Raw genomic sequence first — 17,478 nt, forward strand, 5'->3', positions numbered from 1 at the left:
CCTCTCGACAAAGGGGGTAAGATTTGGTTGCATCTTGCTTGTTGATGTACCAGACCACTGCCATGTTGTCTGACTGAATCGCAATTGTCCCAGACGACAGAAGAGGATGGAATGCTTGCAACACCAGAAGCACCGCCCTCAGCTCTAGAACATTTATATGCAGATGGGCCTCCAGTTGGGACCAAGTGCCTTGGACTGTCTGTCCCTGACATAGCCCCCACACCCCATCAGGGAGTAGTCCGTGGTCACTGTGGCCTTGGGTTGCTGGGGGGAGAAGGGGCGAGACCACTGTGAGAGATTGGGTGTCATCCACCATTTTAAATCCTGTTTGCACCTGTGGGTTACTCGAATCATGGCTGAAAGAGGATGCTGAAAAGGATACCATTGGGTGAGCAGTGGCCATTGTAGAAGCCTCATGTGAAACCTGGCCAGGGGAACAATGGTGATGGAGGCTGCCATGGAACACAACAGCTGTACAACCAAGTGAGCCGTGGATTTTTCCTTTGAAGGGATTGGAATTAGTTGTTGCTTTATCCTTAAAATTCTGTGCTCTGGAACAGCAGCTCTGCAGTTTTTTGTGTCCAAGATAACCCCTATGAATTCTGTTGACTGAGATGGGGTGAGATTGGATTTCTGCCAGTTTATGGTTATGCCTAGCCTTTGAGCAGCGAGGAGAGAGTATGCCAGGGCTTTTTCCAGTAGATATCTGGTGGGGGCGGAAATGAGCCAGTCGTCTAGGTATGGAAACACCTGGAATCCTTGAAGTCACAAGTGAGCTGTGACAACTGCCCTGCACTCTGTGAACACTCTGAGGGCTATAGAGAGTCCGAAGGGCAGTACTCTGAACTGGTAGTGACTGGCTCCCGCACGGAAGCGCAGAAATCTTCTTGATGGCCTGTCCACCTTTATGTGGTAGTACGCATCTTGAAGATCTATAGAGCACATCCAATCATCTTTTTCCAAAAGCAGGAGGATAGACTGTATAGTGACCATCCGGAATTTTTGTACTCTCACAAACTTGTTCAATACAATGAGATCCAAAACTGGTCTCCAGTCCCCGGTTTTCTTTGGCACCAAAAATAGTCTTAAGTAGAATCCGGATCCTATCTTGTCTGGAGGGACTATTTGGATGACTCTTTTTCTTAGCAGCTTTTCTATCTCTAGTGCTGCTTCTTCCCTTTGACTGGGTGGAACGTCGGGAAGATTTTTTGAAGGGATGGGACAAAGATCGAAGGGGATATGATAACCTCTGGTTATGATCCTTTGTACCCAAGAATCGGTGGTGATGGTTAGCCAAGCAGAAGGGTACAAGGAGAAACATCCCCCAACCACCTCCAGAGGAAAGGAGTTGGGCCGCTCTTCAGGAGCGCTGGTAGGATTGACCAGGGAAAGAATCCCTAGAACCCTGGTTACGCAGTCCCCCTCTGCCCCGAAAGGAGCGTCTTCCATGTGAGTTTCTCCCTCTGCCTCTGGAAGAGAACTCGGCCTGTGTGTCCCGGAAAGGACCCTGAGATTTCTTGAACCATATCTTCCCACTCTTTTGGTTTCTGGAGAAAACACGTTGAGGGGAAGAATAACAGACACCTACGGCAGAAAGGTCTTACCATCCTGTTCACATCTGGCCAGTGTGCTTTTAACTTTGGGCCCAAACAACGAGGAGGGCTCAATGGGGACATTAAGAAAGGAAGACTTAAAAGGTTCCGCGAAGTTGCACAAGCGCATCCAGGCGTGATGTCTCAAGACCGCAGCTGAACCCGCCACTCTAGCTGCTCCTTCTGATGCGTGAGATATCCATCGCATAGCGGAGTTAGAAATAGACTCAATGGTGGCCAGCTGAGAGGCCACTTTGTCATGGACCTCATCAGACACTGCACCAGCCAAGGTTTCAGAGAGCTCAGAAACCAGATCCCTTTGAAGCCTGGTAAAATGTGCCATATAATTCAGGGACCTGATAGCAAAGGTCGCCGAAGCAAAGGTGCGCTTCCCTATTCTGCCAGGGCCTGGGACTCTCTGTTAGGTGGATGGACAGTCTGGCTTTCTTCTTCTGCCAGATCCTTTTTTGTTGTGGCTGCCACCACCAAAGCATCTAAAGGAAGACCTTTGGCCCAATGGGGATCCAAAGCAGGAGGGGACAAGATCTTATCTGGCCTCCGGGGAATAGCTTTGACAGTATCAGCAGCGTGTAGTATTCGAGGAGGTAGGGGGCTGGGCGTGAAAGGCCTGCAGGAACACAGATTCCTCAGGGGTTAGATTAGAGAGCTGCCAGTCACCTCTCTGTTTCAGGATTTCGAGGATATTGCCAAAGGATACCTCAAAGGGTGACCGAGGGGATCCTTCCCACTCATCGAAATCTGTGTCTTCGGTGAGGGACTCCTCTAAGGAGTCCATGTGCTTCCTCTTACACAAACTTTTCCGGTGGACCTCCTCAGCGGGAGAAGCTGGAAAAGACAACGGAAATGGGGATTCCTGAGGGAATATGTCCTGAGGCCCTTGCACCCGGTGTCCGCTAGGTGCGACTTGTGAAACCAGTGTACCAGAGGAGGGCGGAGGTATAGACAGTCCAGTATCACCAGCAGCTGTGAAAGCCTTCTCCATCAGTTGGAAGGCTCGTCCACCTGGAGAGGAGTGTATGTCTAGGACAGGGGGCACTCTACCCCTAAGTGGCTCAGCCTGCCGACCCGGAGTCCCTGGATGGCTGTGGAGCAGCAAGTTATGCGTGTCACAGCTGACATCCCGGGTTTTAGCAAAACTTTCCTGCCACAAAGGCAACTGTGGTTCCTTAGTGAGATCCATAAAGGGAACCGCAGAAGGGGAAGACTGTACTATATCCATGGACTTGAAAGGCAATGAAGGAGAAGAATAAGAAGGTGTCTTTGGAGATGGGTGATCACCTCCCAAGGAAGGATAGTTCCTGAGGGGTGGAATACCTCTGGCCAAGAATTCATGGTCCACAAGACGCAACACATCATGTTCGGAAAGGCTTCTAGTGAACCTCACAGAGACTGAGGGAGAAACAGGCCTGCCCACAAAAGAGGCAGACTCTGTGCCCATCTCATCTGACCACACCGAGGACAACGGTGCAGAGAAAGACTGAACTACTGTAGTCTGCACCAAAAAAGTCATCGGTGCTCATGTCAATGTCTGCACCAACACAGGGATCGGTGCCGAAGTGGTTGTCGGTGCCGAAGCTGGAACCGACAAAACTGGAGTCAACAATAAAGGCCTCGGTTCTGAGGAAGATCTAGGAGCTGACGCTGTCAAGGTCTGCCGATACAGTGCTAATGGTCTGAACTGAGGAGGCTGCAGGAGAGGACGGAGCCGAAATCACTAATGGAGCCGAAGGCCTCGGTGCTGAAGGTCTGGGCACCAAAAGCACTGGGGCTGACAGAGAGCTTGGGAGCTGAAATTTTAGCCTTTTTAGGCTTTGGTTGATGAGAGTCCCCAGCCGGGGATAAAGGCAAGGATTTAGCCTTAGTAGAAACATCCATTTTTTATGGGCTTTAGGAGGGGTTGAGACCTCTGACCCAGAAATAGCCTCTGAAAAGGGAGATTTTAGAAGTGTCTTCAGTATCAGCTTGTTTTTCCTTTCTAACAAAGTTCTATTAGAAAAGTTCTCACAAATAGTACAAGGTGGTTCCAACAGATAAATGGGAAGCTCCCAAACAATAAACACATAAAGAGTATACATCAGAAGTAGGAAGTTTGTGTCCACAATCAGAACACCACTTAAACCCCAGACTACCTTTTTTATCTGCCATATTAACTAATAGAAAAGTACCAAGAATGGTACAAGAGAGTACCCGAAGGTATGAAAGAGAAAGGGAAAAAGATTACCAATGATGGTAAAGAGAAAATTACCTCAGGGTAAAAATGGTAAGTAAAGGACAGAAAAAAACCTGAGTTCGAGAAGTAGCTTGACACGGCTGGATGGCAATGCGGCAAATAAAATCTGAGGTAACAGGGAGAGGGGAATTGTGGGTAAGAGTTTAGCTCGAGAGTTTGAAGCTGACGCGAGCTTGGAAAATGGCTGGCTCGGTTCCGAGCTCAGAACTGATACCCATGCGTAAGGAATGAACGAGGATTAACAATATCAGATATGCTCTTACAGTGCAAATAAAAAATTACCCTTCCTTCCTACCTCTGCCTTTCATGACATGGTTACTTTTGTGTGTTTCCCTCTGGCTGCTGTTCTTTTCATTCCTACTTTCCTATCGACCCAATTTTTCCCACTTACATAATGAGCAGTGTCTGCACCTTACTATGAATACCCACAGTGGTCCATCTGATAGCTGCTATGTTGCTCTTCTTGTGGCAGATGAGTGCAAAATGCAATTATGGCTTGCTTCACTGGACAGGTGAATGTGCACTGACTGAGCTGTGCTTGCATGCCTTTGTAGTGACATCCATCATATTGGTCACAGGGAGAGCAGCCTAGAGCTGTTTCCCAATATCGCTACACCTTTCTTTAATTATGTAGTCACTTGATCAGATTTCTCATGTGATTCAATGTCTAATACATGTCATATTAGCTCTATAATTCTTTTCAAAGCAACCCCTCAAAATTGGCTTAAGAGTCAAAGTATGTATTTTATCGCAGAAGTCTGTTTTGTAAACAATTATTTTCTAAATAACAGCTTTTTTGCATTTAACAGTGTTTAAGTATAATTTGTAAAACTTACATGTTCATCAAACCCCCAGTTTAGTCCTTCTAGAATAATGCAAGCCAGCTTATTCTCCACAGCAGCAAGGTTATAGTTCAACAGCCATTCCCGGATCACCCCAATCTCAAGGGCAGTTGGTCTCCACAGCTGTAAAGGCAGTTCCTTAAACAAGTATAAGGATACCTATAACACATATAACAATAAAAGTAAACAAAAACTAATCAGCATAAAATTGAAGAAAACTAAGCACTAAAAACTGGCTGTCCAAGTATACCAAAAAAAATCCAACCAACCAATAAAAATACATGCAAAATTAATCAATTCAAATGACATAATAGGGAACATTACAGTTTAAGTTTACCATCAGGTATTATACTCACAGACGTTATATTTTGAACTTCACTTGTGTCTCCCCATTGTAAATCATCTGGTTATTCACAAATTAAAAATCTAGGCTTTATTGGGAAGGACACAGTAAACAGATGTCACTTCATTTTCAGATGTATTGGAAGTAGAGGAATGACATTATATGTATATATATATATGCATATCTATATATCTTTATATATATATATATATATATATATATATATATATATATATATATATATAGTCTGTATGTGTAATTAAATATATATACATACATGAAACTGAAGATTAAAGCAGTTGAGACCATTATTATATAATTGAAAAGTTCTGCCAAAATACAACAAAGTCTTGTGGTTTAACAGCAAATACCTTAAATTTATTTTATACTGCTGGAAAACAAACTCTATTGGTGACATCCTGATTACTCTGGCTGCAACAATTTCAACATCCTTCTTCGAGGATTTCCTTCATTAAGTTTGATTCTTTTTCTCACTGCCACTGCTCTGTATACCAAGTCCCTTTCCACAAAGATCAAACACACTCTGAATTGCGGTGTGTTGCACCTCTTTTTGTATCACATTCAACAGCTCATTAAAAAAATGTGTTCACTCTAATACAGATAGGAGATGAGATAAACTTAACAGAAATATTTTACTTCCTATAAAGAGGCATTGCTGTTTACACTGCACTCTTTATGACACTAATATAAACATTACTTATACAACTACAGTGGTACCTTGGTACTCATCATAATTCACTCCAAAAGGCACCCTGAGTGGCAAAAATCATGAGTAGCAAACCAATTTTTCCCATAAAGAATACTTTAAATTGAATGAATCTGTTCCAGACCCCAGAAAATCCACATTTTATGAGGCATTGTATGCATTAATGGAGTTTTATTTTACTAATAAACAGTATAACTTCACGTTTAAACAGTACAGTATAATCTTCTTTCGGCTGTTCCTGTTAGGGGTCGCCACAGCAGATCACCTGTTTCCATTTCTTCCTGTCCTCTGCATCTTGCTCTGTCACACCAACCACCTCCATGTCCTCTCTCACCACATCCATAAACCTTATCTTAGGCCTTCCTCTTTTCCTGTTACCTGGTAGCTTCATTCTTAGCATCTTTTTCCCAATATACTCAGCATCCCTCCACAGCACATGTCCAAACCAACGTAATCCTGCCTCTCTGGCTTTGTCTCCAAACCTTCCAACCTGGGCTGACCCTCTAATATACTTATTCCTAATCCTGTCCACCCTCGTCACACCCATTGCAAATCTTAACATCTTTAATTCTGACACATTCAGCTTAAACTCCTGCCTTTTTGTCAATGCCACTGTCTTCAACCCATATAATACAGCTGGTCTCACTACCCTCTTGTAGACCTTCCCTTTCACTCTTACAGGTACTCATGTGTCACAAATCACTCCTGACACTCTTCTCCACCCACTCCATGCTGCCTGTACTCTCTTCTTCACCTCTCTTCCACACTCACCGTTACTCAGAACTACTGACCCCAAGTATTTAAACTCATCCACCTTCGCCACCTCTACTCCTTGCATCCTCACCATTCCTCTATCCTCCCTCTCATTCACACACATATATTCTGTCTTAGTCCTGCTGACCTTCATTCCTCTTCTCTCTAGAACATATCTCCATCTCTCCAGGGTCTCCTCCACCTGTTCCCTACTCTCACTACAGATCACAATGTCATCTGCAAACATCATAGTCCACAGGGACTCCTGTCTGATCTCGTCTGTCAACCTGTCCATCACCATTGCAAATAAGAAAGGGCTCAGAGCTGATCCTTGATGTAACCCCACCTCCACCTTAAACACATCCGTCACTCCCACCGCAGACCTCACCGCTGTCACACTACCCTCGTACATATCCTTACATACTTTTCTGACACTCCTGAATTCCTCATACAATACCACAACTCCTCTCTAGACACCCTGTCATATGCTTTCTCTAAGTCTACAAAAACACAATGCAACTCCTTCCGACATTCTCTGTACTTCTCCATCAACACTGTCAGAGCAAAGATTGCATCTGCAGTGCTCTTTCCTGGCATGAAACCATACTGCTGATCACTAATCATCACGTCCCTTCTTAACCTTGCTTCCACTACTCTTTCCCATAACTTCATGCTGTGACTGATCAATTTTATCCCTCTGTAGTTACTACAGCTCTGCACATCACCCTTATTCTTAAGAATCGGACCAAAACACTTTTTCTCCATTCCTCAGGCATCCTCTCACTTTCCAAGATTTCATTAAACAATCTGGTTAAAAACTCCACTGCCATTTCACCTAAACACCTCCATGCTTTCACAGGTATGTCATCTGGGCCAACAGCCTTTCCATTCTTCATTCTCTTCATAGCTACCCTTACTTCCTCCTTGCTAATCCATTGTACTTCATGATTTACTATCCCTACATCATCCAACCTTCTCTCCCTCTCATTCTCTTCATTCATCAACCCCTCAAAGTACTCTTTCCATCTCTTCAACACACTCTCCTCGCTTGTGAGTATGTTTCCCTCATTATCCTTTATCACCTTTACCTGCTGCACATCTTTCCTAGCTCGGTCCCTCTGTCTAGCCAATCGGTACAGGTCCTTTTCTCCCTCCTTAGTGTCCAACCTTTCATACAACTCTTCATATGCCTTATCGTTAGCCTTCGCCACCTCTCTCTTTGCCATGCACCTCATCTCCTTATACTTGTGTCTACTTTCTTCATCTCTCTGACAATCCCACTTCTTTTTTGCCAAGCTCTTTCTCTGCATACTCTCCTGTGCTTCCTCATTCCACCACCATGTCTCTTTGTCGTCCTTCCTCTGTCCAGATGTGATACCAAGCACCTTTCTAGCTGTCTCCCTTACAAGCTCTGCTGTAGTTACCCAGCTATTTGGTAGCTCTTCACTGACACCCAGTGCCTGCCTTAACTCATCCCTGAACTCCACCTCACAATTACCCTTTTGCAATTTCCACCACTTGATCCTTGGTGCTGCCCTCACACTCCTCCTCCTCTTCTTGATAACCAACGTCATCCTACAAACCACTATCCTATGCTGCCTAACAACATTTTCTCCAGTCACCAATTTACAGTCTCCAATCTCCTTCAAACTGGCCCTCCTACATAAGATATAATCCACCTGTGTGCATCTTCCTCCACTCTTGTATGCCACCCTATGCTCCTCCCTCTTGTTAACATACATATTCACCACAGCCATGTCCATCCTTTTCGCAAAATCCACTACCATCTGACCTTCTGCATTCCTTTGTTTAACACCATACCTACCCATCACTTCCTCATTCCCCTCTGTTCCCTTCACCAACATGCCCACTGAAATCTGCTCCAATCACCACTCTCTCACCCTTGAGTACAATCATCACCACTTCATCCAATTCACTCCAAAATTTTTCTTTCTCATCCATTGCACACCCAACTTGTGGAGCATATGCACTAACAACATTCATCATTACACCATCAATTTCCAGCTTCATAAACATCACTCTATCTGACACTCTTTTCACCTCCAAAACACTCTCAGCATACTGTTCCTTCAGAATAACTCCTACGCCATTTCTCCTCCCATCCACACCATGATAAAACAATTTGAACCCACCTCCGATACACCTAGCCTTACTCCCCTTCCATCTGGTCTCTTGCACACACAAAATACCAACCTTCCTTCTGTCCATCATATCAGCTAGCTCTCTCCCTATACCAGTCATACTGCCAACATTCAAAGTTCCGACCCTCGCTACCACAGTCCTAGCCTTTCTCCTCTCCTCCTGCCTACGGCCATGTCTTCCGCCTCTTCTCCTCCTTCGGCCAACAGTAGCCCAATTTCCGCCAGCACTCTGTAGGCAAACAGTACTGGTGGCGGTCGTTGTTAACACGGGCCTCGACCGATCCGGTATAAAAATTTTTCTTGGTGACTGCATGAAATGTTTTGGCGAAGTTTTACGCCAGATGCCCTTCCTGATGCAACCCTCCCCATTTATCTGGGCTTGGGACCGGCACAAAGAAATGAACTGGCTTGTGCATCCCCAGTGGCTGGGTTGGCTGGGTTAAACAGTACAGTATAAGTTCACTAATAAATAGTGCAACTTTAAATTTTAAACTTTAAGTTTGTCTAACTTTGATGGCCTAAAGGGATGATGGTGAGGAAGATGGTGAGTAGGAGAAATGTTATTGTTTGTGAGGAGAGTCACCTTCCATAAAAACTTCAGCCAGCTGCCCTTCAAGGGTTCTTTCTCTTTCTGTTTCTTATCACCACTGAACCCTGCTTGAGACTCACCAGGTTTAATTTTCACTAAAAACTTATCCAATGATGCTTGTTTTTGCCTGAGTTTCAAGATGTCTCTAAAGTGGGACATTGTTTGGTCATTGAACAAATTAACATTGTGGCTTGTTAGAGCTTTGTCAGGGTGATATTTTTCCATAAAATTCACTAACATTAATCATTAATCAAGGAAATGTGCGCAAAATGGGTGGAAGTGCAAAATTTTATGGAAAAATATCACCCTGACAAAGCTCTAACAAGCCACAATGTTAATTTGTTCAATGACCAAACAATGTCCCACTTTAGAGACATCTTGAAACCCAAGCAGGACATTACCGCGGTGGTGGTGGTGCTGCGGTAGCACTGTCGTCTCACAGTAAGACGCTGTCCGGTTCGACTCTCAGCTAGAGCGTCTTCTGCGTGGAGACATGCGTGAATGGGCATACCTTCGTTGAAGGTTGTGCGTTAGGGCTGGCAACTCAGCACATAAAAATCAAATCAACTGCCAATCATTAGCGGACCGGAGTTCCGCTGTGGCGACCCCTAACCAGGAAAAGCAGAAAGACACAACAATGAGATGGGGACATTCTTCCTTACCTCCTCCTCACCTAAAGACAGTTCTTCAGCCATTATCTGTTGTTGCTCCCTCTGAAGCTCCTGCAACTCCTCCACACTGAGCTCTTCTTTATGCTCCTCAAGTAACTCCTCCACTTCAATAATGACCTCCAGCCCCACGGACTGCCCTAGAGTCACAATTCCTCACAATACCTGTAGGCTTAGGCTCAGTCTCAAAGCCTTCAAAGTCCCTCTGAGTTACAGCTTCTGGCCACAATTTCTTCCAGGCAATGTTCAAGGTCCTGTGAGAGACTTTCCCCCGGATCTTATCAATAAGATTTAGGCAGTGGAGGACATCAAAATATTTTTTCCAGAACTCTATCAAGGTCAACTCTGTACCTGAGGTCACTTCAAAGCACCTCTAGAAAAGTACCTTTGTATACAGTTTTTTAAAATTAGAGATGACCTGCTGGTCCATGGGCTGGATCAGAGGAGTTGTGTTAGGGGGAAAGAACCTCACAGTGATGAAGTTAAACTCTTGCAACAAGTTGACCTCCAAGACTGGAGGGCAAGCAGGAGAATTGTCCAAAACAAGCATAGCCTTCAGAGGCAAATCTTTTTCCAGTAAATATTTTTTCACAGATGGGCCAAACACTTCACTCATCCACTCCTTGAAGAAATACCTGGTGACCCAAGCTTTATTATTAGCCCTCCACATCACATCTAACTTGCTTTTTATCACATTATTTTTCTTGAAAACTCACGGGTTTTCACTGTGGTAGACTAGCAGAGGCTTAAGTTTTAAATCCTCACTTACATTCCCACACAACAACATAGTTAGGTTGTCCTTCATTGGCTTGTGCCCTGGTAATAGCTTCTCCTCTTGAGTGATGAAAGTCCTGTTGGGAATTTTTTCCAGAACAAGCCTGTCTCATCACAACTGAACACTTGTTGGGGAACAAAACCCTCAGCCTCTACAAACTCCTGAACAAATTCATTGGTAGCTTCTTTGTTGGCACTGGCTGCCTCTCCATGTCGCACCACACTATGTATGCCACTTCTCTTTTTAAAGTTTTCAAACCACCCATGACTGGCTTTAAACACTTCACTAGCATCAACATACATTCCAGGGTTGTTTTCAACAGATCAGCATGCAACACTTGAGCTTTTTCACAAATCATGGCCTGTGAAATACAATCACCAGGTAGCTGTTTTTCATTTACCCAAATCAACAGCAATTTTTCCACTTTCTCTAGTGTCGGTGATCTCTGTTTGGTCACAGATTTTACTCCTTTAGTGACATCAGCTGTTTTGATGGCCTCTATTTTTGACAATGGTGGAGATGGTTGTTCATGGCATTCGGTACTGTATAGCGAGATCAGACACGTGGATACCACTCTCATATTTATCTTTGCTCTACAGTGGTTCTAACTAATTTTCTTTTCTGTTGGCTGTTACCACTAGTCTTCTTAGGATCCATGATGGTACAGTACTTGCACAAAGAATAGCAAGCAAACACAAGAAAGTGTACAGCGAACCTGTTCTACAGAGTACGACAGGTAACAAGGAAATGACAAGCACCAAGATGATTTTTTCTTGTCAAAATGTGACGAATACCAAATATGATGTTTTGAGGCAGACGAGTACCAAGGTACCACTGTATTTATAAATTTTTGAATCACTTGCACTGTTCCATTAAGTGAGATCTCTATGATGTGTTAGAAAATATGTTTACATATATTTACGCACATCTGAGTATATACATATGGGTCTATATTAAATCATCGGAAATTCAGTTCAGTGAAAAACATTTTCAGTGCTCTTACATCGAACATGCCATTCGTTGAATTGTTCATACTGAGATCGCTGTTCAGTAGTGCAATCTTGGAGTTGGTATATATAATTGGAGAGGGCAGCCACCCACCACAACAGCGGAATTTGATGAAATGCCATTTGTCAATGAAGTCCTTTGATGATTTAATATAGACCCTATACATATTAATATATTCATATTATAAATGTATAGTATTATACACACACACTTACACATACATGCACATAGGTTCATAGGTAGGAACTAGGCTATTGGCCCTAGGTCCTACATAAGCCTAGCCAAAAAGATACCACTCAAGAAAATTATTTTCCTGTGCCCCTGTCGAGCGGAGCCACAGAAGTGATCCCCGGGGTGAATTTTCTATCTCTCATCCAATCATCAAGATTTATCTTGAAGAGTGCTAATGAGGAGCTTTGTTTGATATAGATAGGTAGTCTGTTCCAGAGTATGGGAAGTCTCTGGGACAGGAATCTATCCCTCCAGCATGTTTTATTTATTGTTGTGAAAAGGTTTAGGTCCCTAGAGTGTGTAGCTCGGAGGGACTGGGATTTCTTTAAGTGGAGCATGTCCAACAGCTCAGGGTATGACATAGCTTTGGATGTTTGACAGAGATTGCCTCTGAGTAGGCAATATGCGACAGAGTAAAGCTGGAGTTTTTTGAGACAGTCTGCATAGGGCATCTGTTTTAGTCTGGTAATCCTCTTTGTGAAGTATTTCTGTGGCCTTTCCAGTTGTTGTAGATGTCTTGTGAGGTACATACCAAAAGGGAAGCTGTATTCTTTATTGTGTCTAATGAGTGACGAGTAGAGGGGAACAATGACCTCTTTTTTCCTGGATGAGAAACATTTTGTGATGAGGTATGCCATGTTGAAGGATTTCCTGACTACTGTGGCACTGTGATTATCAGAGGAGAGACTAATGTCCACCTGTGTCCCAAGGTCTCTTATCACACCTTCGGTGTTAAGTAGACTGCCACCTATTTCGTAGTTCATGGGTACAGAGTTTTTACCAAAAGGGATGACAATGCACTTTTTGGCATTGAGCTTGAGGCCATGGCTTTGACACCAGGCATCTGTCTTAGTGAACCCCCCTTTTGTAGGATGTCCAAATCATTAGGAGTTTCGATTATGGTTCCTAGTTTGCAGTCATCTGCGAACTTTGTTAGCCAAAGACCTTCTGTGTTAGCCTGTACTTCAGAGAAGTAGATACCAGGAGAGGACCCAGGACTGAACCCTGTGGTACTCCACTTGTCTGAAGTCTGATTTGGAGTCTGTTACTTTCACAGTGTGGATTCTGTCAGTGAGCCAGGTGGCAACCCATCTTCTGACATAGGGATTTAGTGAGTTTCTCTATAATTCCAGAGTGGAGGATGCTGTTGAAAGCCTTGTCAAGATCTAGATAGGCTGTGTGAACCACCTTACCCTCATCTACTGCTTTGGTGACCGCTTCAAAGAAGACTATCAGGTTTAGGGGACAAGATCTGCCTTTTACAAACCCGAACTGGGTGGGGTCCACAGTTGGGAGATTACCAGTGTCATTGTTTATAAGTTCGATGATATGTTCCATAGCCTTGCAGACCAGGTTTGTCAAGCTAATGGGGCAGTTGTTCACGGGGCACGTGGTGGCTCCCCCTTTGTGGAGTGGGATGACTGTTGCTGTGTGTCATTCAGTGGGCACAAAGCCTGCAGTAAGGCTATGATTGAACATGGTACTTAGGTGGGGTGCCAGTTCGTTCTGTAGTTAGTGTAGAACGCAGCCTGGGATGTTGTTATGTCCTATGGATGCTGTGTTCTTGGCTTTGGAGACTGTGGCTTTTACCTGTGCAGCTGTGATTACAGGAACTTTGCATTCTTCCGGTACAGAGATGGGCCCTTCAGGGGGTGAGAGGGGGATAAAGTTAGCACTGAACCGATCCACCAGGATTTTGGCAATATCAGTTGGTTCTTTATATTTAGTGCCATTGCGCTGTAACTCACAGCAGATCCGAGTGCTGCCACTGAGATTCTTGACATAGCTATAGAATGCCTTGTGGCTGCCTTTAGAATCAGTGGTGATTTTGTTTTTGTAACTAGCTTTGGAGGATTTTATGAGGGACCTCAGCTTCTTACTGAGGCTGACCAGGGAGTTCCTCCAATCATGGGATTTCACTCTTTTTTTGCAACAGTTTCTTTCTTCTGTTGCAGAGTTTGTTTATGGCAGAGGACCACCAGACTGGCTTCCTTTTTTTGGAGGACAGCATCTTGGTTCTGTTAGGGATTGCACGATCCATGCAATTGCGAAAGTGCTTATAAAGTGCATCTGTGTAGGATTCAGCAATCATAACTCTATTGTTCGCCTGCATGGATGTCGTGAAGTTGGCTTTGGAGAAATTTTTTATGGTGGTTTCCTTAATGGGGGGTGGGGGTGTGAAGCGAATGTCTAGGGTGATTAGCTTGCGGTCGGATCTGACCGAGGAACTGACCTCTGGTGTAGAACACCGGTTGCCCATGCTGGTAATGACCAGGTCTAGGATATTGCTGCCCCTGGTGGGGGTGTGGAGAAGTTGATCCAAGACGTTGGAATTTATGAATTCCAGAAAACGTTGAGCAAAAGAGTTGGTACATGAGTAGTTTTCTCAGTTAATGGTGGGTTAGTTGAAATCGCCCATTATTAGGGTGTTAGGTTGTACCCTAATATTTTCCAGTGTATCAAGAAATGAGGAGTGGGAATCCTGGGGCATGTTAGGGGATCTGTAGCAAGCTACAATTTGGACTGTGGTCTTGCCCAGAGTTAGTTGCACTTAGATAATCTCGGATGCATTATGTTGAGCAACTAGCCTGGAGGTGTGGATATCCTTAATGAATATGGACATGGCTCTGCCTTTAGTATTTCGGTCCAGGTTAGGTGGCCGAAAGGTGTGGCATGAATTATAGCCTGGTAATGCAGGGGTGCCCTCTGGAGCCTTGAACCAGGTCTCTGTCAATGCACAGATGTCTATGTTCTCCATTTTAAGGAGTGCCTCGAGTGAGTACATTTTGAGGTTTAGACTTCTAGCATTGAGTAGCATTACCCTCAGATTTTGCTTGCTTGAACCTGTTATGGTGGTGAATTTTTCATTTGAACCTTGCCTAAAAAGGCACTGCAGGGGTGGCAAGAGCCTTAGCCAGTATCTGGAATCCCAAGGGCGACAGGTGCAGGCCATCTCTGGCAAAGCATCGTGGTCTGTCGATCATGTCATCCCAGGCAGGCAGATATTGGATCCCCTTAGAAAGACACCAGTAGTTTAGCCAATTGAAGTCAATCATTTTGTCCTTGTACTGTGGCATCATTCTGGATGATGGCAGGATGCTACTCAGGTCTAGGGTCATACCTGCCTGGGCTACAAGATCGGACAGCTCCTCCAGGTCTCTTTTCATGTAATCCAGGGAGGTACGTCTCAGGTCATTCACACCAACATGGACAATGACAGTCATATTTGTACTTGTGGAGTGACCTGAGTGCGTGCATTATGTGGCGGATCCTGGCACCTGACAGGCAGCTGACAGTAACTTTCTCCTTGTTTAGCCTGGTGAGTAGAACATCAGAATGCCTGACTATAGAGTCACCTATGACTAGAGTGTTGGGTACATTGTTATGCCTTATGGGCTGTGGTTGAGTGGCACACTGAGTTTTTGGGCTATGCGTCATTTGGGTTGTGTTGGGGGGTGGAGGTTGCTTGTGTTTCTGCTTTGGAGGTCCCTGTTGCTTGGGCAGATTTTTATTGAGAGCCTCCGCGAATGTAGGCGTGTGTTTTGTGTTTCCATGTGTGTGTTTTGGTGGTGTAGGTTTTGAGGGACTATGTGATGAGTGTGGTGTGGTGCAAGTGTCTAGTCCAGTACTGGTTGAAGAGAGCTTTGTTTCCAGTTTGGCTATATAAGTGCATCTCTCACAGGTTGTAGTGTTGGGTGGCAGGAGGAGAGGGTTGTCTGTGTATGAGGCAATTGCTGCATTGCCCCAAGATGCCCAGATTCATCAGGTAGACAGGAGAAAACACCGGGAGCTGACCCTTAGACATGCCTGGATAAGTGCTTATTTATTAAGTACTAAAAACTGTTTTCCTCTAGACAATTGAGGAAAGTTGAGTGCTGTAGTAATATGTACCTTATTTAGTGCTTACAATGAGTTTGGAATAAGTGGTGAGCACAAAGAAACAGATTTGATTGTTAAAACTAACAACTGGCTAGTTCTAAGGGAAAATTCGAAGAGCAGACTTCATGGCACCGGGAATAGTTTAACCCTAGCTAAGGGGGCAATGCTTAAAGTTTTTTTTTTTTTTTTTTTTTTAAGATAAGCTACCTAGTGTTTACCACAACCACTGATAAGCTAGATGGCTTCCCTCCAACACAGAGGCTTGGGGGCTCAGAAACTTACAAACTGTCCTGGATACAGGAACATCTGTATCTGGACTAGACTACTTACAGGAAAGGCAGGAAACAAACTTAGAAATGTTTTATATATATATATAGTGGAAAGGGAGAAAGGAGAAGCAGAAGATAATTCAAGGTTAAGAAACTAAGTGGGTTGGCCTTCTCAAATGTTCTCCCTGTATTAGGTAGAATGAGGTAATGACACTAGAATGGGATTAGTGTCCCAGATCAAATTTATTGTAGGGGTGGCCAACTGCAATGCCACCAAGTATAAGAACAGGATACCAATAAGGAGGGAGGGTGGGAAACAAAAATCAGAACAAACAAACCCAAACAGATGCTTAACAAATGTAGACAATTTCCAGTTAATACCTCACACACAGTGAAATTAGCTAGAAAAGTATGCAGCTGACAATAAAAGTGTTATAAATAACTCGTAAAAATAAGCAAAAAAACAGGATATTAATGTTATATATCACAGATCAGTTTACTCAGTGCCCTTCCTCCAATTACCTCAGTGTGAAATGGCAGAAACACTCACAAGTTAATTTCTTAAGTAACAGAAAGTTGGAACCTGAAACAACTTTAAAAAAAGCTCAAAAGAACCAATGAGGTGCTTACTCCAAGCCGTACTCCAGATAACCCCAATCAGCCAATGACCATAAACACTTCCCTCTCACTGAAATGCAATACTGGCTTTGGCTAAACTAAGATGGCCTGAAACATGTGCTCAGACACACAGCCTCTACTAACAAACAACTAGGCCCAAAATTCAAGCCTGAATATGGACAATGCTACAACTACCCACACTACTTAGTAGAAAAAAACTGCAGAAATGTTAATCACAGCAGAAAAATGAAAGTTTCAAACAGATAAAGGAGCAAGGAGACTCTAGAGAATGCTTTTAACTGCAAACACTTAAGTTATATGATACACTCCTTGGCAGGAAATCAGAACAAACAAACCCAAGCAGATGCTTAACAATTGTAGAACATTTTCAGTTAAAACCTCATACACAGTGAAATTAGCTAGAAAAGTATGCAGCAGACAAAAGTGCTATAAATGACTTGTAAAATTAAGCAGAAAACATGATACTTAATGTTATACATCAGAGATCAGTTTGCTCAGTGCCCTTCCTCAGATTAGCTCAGTGTGAAATGGGAGAAATACTCACAAGTTAACTTCTTAAGTAACAGAAAGTTGAATACTCACTCACTCACTCTCTCTCTCTCTCTCTCTCTCTCTCTCTCTCTCTCTCACACACACACACACACACACACACACACACACACACACACACACACACACACACACCTATGTACATACATGGCTATCTACTGAAATGTCAACACTCAAAATGAATAGGATATAAATGCCAGC

General features: G+C 43.8%; 1 protein-coding gene across 2 annotated transcripts in view; it reads right to left on the reverse strand.

Annotated features, from left to right (window-relative positions):
• EPG5 (ectopic P-granules autophagy protein 5 homolog) overlaps positions 1-17,478 on the reverse strand; it is a 2,535,958-nt gene that overhangs the window by 1,701,618 nt on the left and 816,862 nt on the right. For both annotated transcript variants that reach the window (XM_044078183.1, XR_006365599.1), the window contains exon 14: positions 4,680-4,844. In XM_044078183.1, coding sequence (XP_043934118.1) covers positions 4,680-4,844 — 165 coding nt within the window. The remainder of the gene's footprint in view (positions 1-4,679; positions 4,845-17,478) is intronic.

Source organism: Protopterus annectens, chromosome 1.part1, assembly GCF_019279795.1.
Source record: "Protopterus annectens isolate FY-2018-M chromosome 1.part1, PAN1.0, whole genome shotgun sequence".
NCBI lineage: Eukaryota > Metazoa > Chordata > Ceratodontiformes > Protopteridae > Protopterus > Protopterus annectens.